Source organism: Aptenodytes forsteri, unplaced genomic scaffold (genome assembly GCF_000699145.1).
Source record: "Aptenodytes forsteri isolate BGI_AS27 unplaced genomic scaffold, ASM69914v1 Scaffold93, whole genome shotgun sequence".
NCBI classification, from domain to species: domain Eukaryota; kingdom Metazoa; phylum Chordata; class Aves; order Sphenisciformes; family Spheniscidae; genus Aptenodytes; species Aptenodytes forsteri.
This window is the reverse complement of record NW_008794665.1, coordinates 7,527,830-7,535,431: the sequence shown is the minus strand read 5'-3', so window position 1 is coordinate 7,535,431 and position 7,602 is coordinate 7,527,830. Positions and strand designations below refer to the sequence as shown.

Below are 7,602 nucleotides of genomic sequence, written 5' to 3'. Positions count from 1 at the left end.
ACAAAGGATTTTTTTTTTTTTTTTTTTTTTTTTTTTTTTTTTTCCTCCCCTGAAAGAAAACTGATGAGATCATTTTGGCTAAAAGAAACCCGTAAGTAAGGTTGCTGGAGCAGACTGTTCATGATTTCTGTAAAATGTGAATGAAGCATGGGTATCGGTGAAGAGGAGCGATTTTAACTTTAGATATATTTTATTCCCAGGACCTTTAATATGGTTGTCATAACTGATTTAATATTATCAAGTCATACTTATAGGACAGCTGTTCCAACGAAGTATATACTATTCCCAAATTTGTTTGGTGTGATACCTGATTTTTAAAGTGATAGTAAGCGGCTGATAAGCACACTTGGCTGTCCTCCTTAATTTAGCTATGTGAAATATAGTTTCTCAATTAACATTAGTACATAATTTAGGATACATTGAAACACTACAGCAGCTCAGAAGACTTAAACCCTCCTGCCAGTCAGAAAGCAATTTCATTCACAGCAGGTAAAGGATTTGCTGTGCATATGTTGACATGAATCGCATTATTATGTTCTATTTTCACGAAGAGTTTGTTTGTGGCCAGTTAGGTTTTGAACCTAGCTGATACTAGCTGGTTCATTCAGTATCGTGGGGCATTCCCAAGGCATAACATAGACTGACATAACAAAGACTTGACACTGTAAGGGACAATGTCCTGTTCCTGTAGGAGTTACGGTGCAAGTCATGACTTCATGCTGCAAAGGCAAATTTAAATTTGGTGAAAATCCTTCTGAAAAGGGTTGTAAGGTTAGATTTCACCTCATGAGAGATCCTGTTCAGGAAGTGTGAAGTTGGAGAAGAATAGTTAAAGGACTGAACCACAGATAAGGAGGCTGTGAATTGTCCTAGGAATTAATCGGATCTAAAGTTTACCAGCTGAGTAGAACATGGCAGTCATTTTGAAGCCAGACCAGGGTGAATAAGTCATGTTACTGTTTAATTTCCATACGTTTGTTTCCAAAAAGCGTATTTTTATGGATAGGTGAAACTATGAATGAATGGTCTGTACTTTTATCATGAGTCTTGTATTTAAAAGTAACTTCTTAAGACCTTGACAGCACAAGACATTGCCCTACACAGAGAATGGGAATTCCAAGAAGGTCATTTGCACAATGCCAGATACCCTAATGGAAGGTCGGGGTTCCCAAGATTATGACTGATCTTTAGTGGTCCCAAGTGACAAATCAATTATGTAATATATTTTATACTTAGATTAAACCTGTAGGGAATAATTGTTGAAGTGGAAAAAATATTCTCCTCAGTCACTGTATTAAGGTACTGTATTGACAGTACTGTATTGACACCTCAGAGATAGAGCAGAGGTTTCCTGTAGGACTGCGGGCATCTTCATGCAGTCATTTCCCACTTGCAAACTGGTGATAATTTCTTTGTTTTATCACAAGAACTGTAAGGTCTTTGATGTCTTAACCTCACACACTGCTCTTAGAGTGTTTGAGCTCATAACAAAGCATAAAGAGCTGTCGTTGCTGGGGTCACTTGTGGTATTATAGTAAAAAATAACTACTGAATGCACAAAAAAAAGGGAAATCATTTAACAGATTAAAACATTAGTCTGTAAATGAAAGAAAGGAAAGAACTGGTGTATGAGTTCTTAATCTTCTGTGCATGGTTTGTAGTGTCCTTGGAGACTGATGCTCAGTTACTGTGAATAGTTTGAAGATTAATTAACAGCACAAACTTGTTCCTATGTTATTCTGAATAAATCACTTACTGCTTTCCAGATATATTATCTTGTGCACCTATGGGTGTCTGTATATACATACAGCTCTGAGTGTGGAAGGAGGGCACAATGTGAAGTGAAGATTCCTTTTCTCCTTTTGCTAGATGTATGAGAGCACAGCACAGTTACGTACTTTGTCTGCCTAGCCCTGTCCTCCATAAGTAAGGAGATTTAACAGTGTGTGTATGTAAGGCTGTTTTCACACTGTGAGTGTAATAGGGTTCTAGGATGCTATGCCATGGAGCAAATACCAGTCTCAATGTCATATGTTTCAAGACTGGTTTTCTTTTGACAAGTTTTTGTTGTGGATTTATTTCTGCCTTTTTTTCCTCTTTCTTTTGGAGAATGCTTTTAATTGTATTGGCACCAAATACTACATCAATACTAGTCAAACTCAATTGGTAGTAAAAGGTCAAATCAATGTTACAAGCATTTACTAACATACAATGTGGCTCAAAGCAAGCTAATTCCAGGAGCCACTGAATAAAAATTTCAAAAGCACTTAAATCCCATGCTCAGAAAAGGCTTGGGTTAAGTTTCACTGAGAGTCATTCCAAATCTCACTTGAGAATGGAATTTGGATGGCTTTGGCATTTATATTTCATAGCAGCTTTAATGGTCAAATGTTTCCCACTCTCATGTTCCGCTCAAATCCATTTTAGGTAGAGTAACTCCTAGTATCCTCAAAATTCACTATTGAACAAAATTACTTGACTCTTCTTTCTGGTTTCTTTTTCCACAAAAGCAAATTACTCATACTGATATGTTTTATTTCAAATGCTCGTGGTTCACATCACACTGCAGTGCCAGTACTGATAAGGTATTTCTGCTTAGTGTAAATCTCAGTTTCTGATATTCAAGAGATTTTATTTTTACCGTTAGTAAAGACAATGAGTATTGAGTGGTTATTCAGACACTCCGTTTTAGGCATGAAAGTGGAGATTAGTGCATTTGCAATTTTGTTTCCAGATTAATTTTTAAAAAGGCAAAACACACTGTGTTGTTTCAACATACAGTATATACTGCCAAAGCTTCATTTGAGTCACTTTAGTGATTACTAATTAAGGTAATTTTTTTTTAAAGAAAAACCCATTCAAAAGAGAAGCTTGGAATAATGAGAGGGCATCATTAGTACTTTTGTACTTTTTAACTGTATTTTTGAAATGTTTCTAGAAATGTTACGAGATGATGAATGTAGTGTTTCTTCAATGATTCTTGCTCATGTTTTTCTTTCCTTTTCTTATAATTTCTATAGACCTCCTTAGCTTCTTTTCATGTTTCTCTCTTGATATGTCTGATTTCTAGAGCTGCTTTTTATGCAACTAGGGATAAGAAGAAGCTAAAGGAATTGGAGGTGTTACTAAAGCAAACATATGGCATAGCTAAATTTATTGTCTTAGTACCTTTATTTCACTTGCAGGGCACAGGAGGAAGTTGAGTGCTTTTCTGAAAACTTAACAGGCGAAGAGGGGATAAAGCAGCTAACGTTTTTTTAATGCTCGAACTTTGGTATTGCTACCACACTGTGGAGAAAACCACACATGGAGCAACTTTGTAGCACTTGCTTTACTCTTCTCTTCCTGATCATCTGAAGACTTAGTATTTTTTCACTAGAATTAACCAGGCTTATCACTTCCCCACATGTATTTTGTAGAAATAGTTCTTTGCAAAGAATGCAAGTTACCTTCAAGCAGTGTTAGTGAACAGTAGGCATCTCTCTGCCAAGGAACAAAATTTTCAGGCGTTATAAATAGCAGTGACATAACATTTTTCTTCTCCCATGGGCTTACATCAACTTTAAGTTTTCATTTTTATGTAATTTATATTTTGCAGAGTTGAAGCACAGTAGGGTTTTTTGCCTTGTTGTGACACTTCAGGAACCCACAGTCCCGAATTGAGAGCAATAAGAAAAGAGCAAGTATGGTAGTGCTGCTGTGTAAATGTATACAATCCAAATCAAAAAGTTATGGGGCTAGTGGTTTTGTGAAAGGGAGCTGTGGAATGCTTTCTGCATCTTGCTAACTTCCATACCCTACTGAGCATAGCTCAGCACTTAGAGCCAAGTTCTGCCCTCTGATGCACACACTTGGCTCTTGTTTCTGTCTAAGGCATGTGCATCTGAGATCAATACTTGGCTTTTATTTCAAACAGACAAGTAAAGAATGAGTCATGCATACATGTTGCAAATTGAGCAAATGGCGTAAGTAAAATTGCATATTTAATTTAAGAATATTTTTTCCTTTGGAGCATTTGGTAGAACTCTGGAATTCTTGTCTTGCTTTTACTGTTTCAGTCCTGTGAGGAGTAAGAGTTTAACTTGCGGAGCTTTTGCTGCTTATGACCACGTACCTGAGAAGTTAACATTAATTTAGATTGTCATGTTAACAATGATAAACAATCCTGATCTGGGTTCACTTGTGCATTTGTCCAACTGAATTCTGTTTTTTAGGGAAAAACATCTTTAGGGGAAGGTATTTTTATTATTCCCCTGCTTTTTTCTTTATTTTGAACTGTATGTGCCACATTACTGATATGCATATATATGTATATGCATGCTCAGTGGCTTGCAATGGCCCAGTTGTGGAAGCTGTGGAGCTTGCCTCTAGGCTCTGAGGCTTTTACTTTCTCTGTTCTGCAAACTGTCCTTCACTAAGATTTCGTGCAATGCTGTTTTTTCACATTCTCTAATGGCACTGAAATGACCTTCTTCAACTAGCACCGGAACCTTCAACCAGCACACAGGGCTGGTCTGCTGCCATGGCAGGACAAGGTGCAAAATAGGATGGCTGCTGTTGGTTGGCAGAGGGCTGAGATAGGAGCTGGAGGAGATGGTTCTCTCTCAACAGCAGTTCCCTGTTTCCTCATAGAGAGCGAGTCAGGCTAGATGGAAGCACAGAGTCAATTCAGTCCACAGGAGATCAGTTGGACCATGCTGCTAAACCTCAGGAGTTACCTAAGCTGAATATTGTACAGGGTGTATATTCTAGAGATTTACTGGCATTGTTGGCCAAATGTCTGGAAATGACAGTTGCTATACAGCATTATACTCGCAAGAAGAAATTTATAAAGTATCAGAGGTATTTAAAAGACGTGTAGATGAGGCGCTTAGGGACATGGTTTAGTGGGCATGGTGGTGTTGGGTTGACGGTTGGACTCGATGATCTTAGAGGTCCTTTCCAACCTCAATGATTCTATGATTCTATGATTCTATTTTGTAGAAATAGTTCTTTGCAAAGAATGCAAGTTACCTTCAAGCAGTGTTAGTGAACAGTAGGCATCTCTCTGCCAAGGAACAAAATTTTCAGGCGTTATAAATAGCAGTGACATAACATTTTTCTTCTCCCATGGGCTTACATCAACTTTAAGTTTTCATTTTTATGTAATTTATATTTTGCAGAGTTGAAGCACAGTAGGGTTTTTTGCCTTGTTGTGACACTTCAGGAACCCACAGTCCCGAATTGAGAGCAATAAGAAAAGAGCAAGTATGGTAGTGCTGCTGTGTAAATGTATACAATCCAAATCAAAAAGTTATGGGGCTAGTGGTTTTGTGAAAGGGAGCTGTGGAATGCTTTCTGCATCTTGCTAACTTCCATACCCTACTGAGCATAGCTCAGCACTTAGAGCCAAGTTCTGCCCTCTGATGCACACACTTGGCTCTTGTTTCTGTCTAAGGCATGTGCATCTGAGATCAATACTTGGCTTTTATTTCAAACAGACAAGTAAAGAATGAGTCATGCATACATGTTGCAAATTGAGCAAATGGCGTAAGTAAAATTGCATATTTAATTTAAGAATATTTTTTCCTTTGGAGCATTTGGTAGAACTCTGGAATTCTTGTCTTGCTTTTACTGTTTCAGTCCTGTGAGGAGTAAGAGTTTAACTTGCGGAGCTTTTGCTGCTTATGACCACGTACCTGAGAAGTTAACATTAATTTAGATTGTCATGTTAACAATGATAAACAATCCTGATCTGGGTTCACTTGTGCATTTGTCCAACTGAATTCTGTTTTTTAGGGAAAAACATCTTTAGGGGAAGGTATTTTTATTATTCCCCTGCTTTTTTCTTTATTTTGAACTGTATGTGCCACATTACTGATATGCATATATATGTATATGCATGCTCAGTGGCTTGCAATGGCCCAGTTGTGGAAGCTGTGGAGCTTGCCTCTAGGCTCTGAGGCTTTTACTTTCTCTGTTCTGCAAACTGTCCTTCACTAAGATTTCGTGCAATGCTGTTTTTTCACATTCTCTAATGGCACTGAAATGACCTTCTTCAACTAGCACCGGAACCTTCAACCAGCACACAGGGCTGGTCTGCTGCCATGGCAGGACAAGGTGCAAAATAGGATGGCTGCTGTTGGTTGGCAGAGGGCTGAGATAGGAGCTGGAGGAGATGGTTCTCTCTCAACAGCAGTTCCCTGTTTCCTCATAGAGAGCGAGTCAGGCTAGATGGAAGCACAGAGTCAATTCAGTCCACAGGAGATCAGTTGGACCATGCTGCTAAACCTCAGGAGTTACCTAAGCTGAATATTGTACAGGGTGTATATTCTAGAGATTTACTGGCATTGTTGGCCAAATGTCTGGAAATGACAGTTGCTATACAGCATTATACTCGCAAGAAGAAATTTATAAAGTATCAAGAAAGCAGAAGGAATATGAGCAACTTTGCCTGCTTTTAAAATATGTTCTTTTCCCCCCCTGCCCCTTGTTCCTCTCCCTCTCCCCCCTTGCCCCAACTCCTACTCTCCCAGCCATGAAGACTTTGAATTTATATCGGGGACCCGCATGCGCAAGCTGGCTCGAGAAGGACAAAACCCACCGGAAGGCTTCATGGCTCCGAAGGCTTGGACTGTGCTGACAGAATACTACAAATCCTTGGAGAAGGCTTAGGCCTCTTATTAACTGCAGATCAACCTTTGACGCCTGATTTATTTACGAGAAGGGGACCACACAGTCACCGTTCATGTTGCTTTGTTGTGGTGTCTGTCAGGAAGTTCTTCTCTGAAAACAGACTCTTTCTCCCTAACTTAGCATCATTCTCTGCCTATCCTTATGGGTTCTATTATGTCCTGGCACCTAACTAGCTGCTGGTTTTAATGTCTTCTCTTTTATTACAGTTAATATTCTTGCAGTAGGATTTTTAACTCTTGTCTTTTTTTTATATTTTACTGCCTCTGTCCTATGAGTTCTGCAGCTGTTAAATAGATGCAGCTTTTCTCATATGTTATTTAAACTGCTGGGTAGTGTCTGGTTTTAGTAGTTTGTAGGAGAAAATGTAATGGTTAGATCCTTAACTATGGATAGATTATCTATAAATCGAAAAAGTAAATAAGTTGTAAAACATCCGTAAAAGTGTCCTCATCTTTATCTCATCATCATCTCCAGAAGCACTTAACATCACTTTCTGACTATATGTAATCCAAGAGCAGAGTTTTTTATGAAGCATAATTAAACTTTTTTGCTTTCTTTGTTTAGTTTTGGACTTCATTGAGTTGTCCGGTGACTCTCTCCTGCTGTGGACCTGTAAAGGTGGCCAAGTAATGAATAAAAGAAAATATCTAGTTTTCACTTTGAACTGATAACTAATCCAGATTTTTTTTTTAATATGTGCTTGTTGCCATAGGTGTCAGTAGAGAATGTTTTATTTCATTTGATATAACTTGCCAGTTTTTGGTTCCAGATATACTTGTTCAGCCTACTACAACTTTAAAAAAAGTATGGCAGACCAACCTTGAATTCATGTTTAATTATTGCAAGGAAAAAAAAAAAAAGTCGTTAGATCTTGGCATTTCCTGTGGTACAAAAGCTTAGTCCTGAGGTTAATTTTCTGGCTATTTT

At 38.2% G+C, this 7,602-nt stretch overlaps 1 protein-coding gene across 1 annotated transcript in view; it reads left to right on the top strand.

Moving 5' to 3' along the window:
• Positions 1-7,363, top strand: part of PAPSS1 (3'-phosphoadenosine 5'-phosphosulfate synthase 1) — a 47,200-nt gene extending 39,837 nt beyond the window's left edge. The window contains exon 11 of the mRNA XM_009273572.2: positions 6,516-7,363. Coding sequence (XP_009271847.1) covers positions 6,516-6,654 — 139 coding nt within the window. The 3' untranslated portion in view covers positions 6,655-7,363. The remainder of the gene's footprint in view (positions 1-6,515) is intronic.
• Positions 7,364-7,602: the final 239 nt, after the last annotated feature.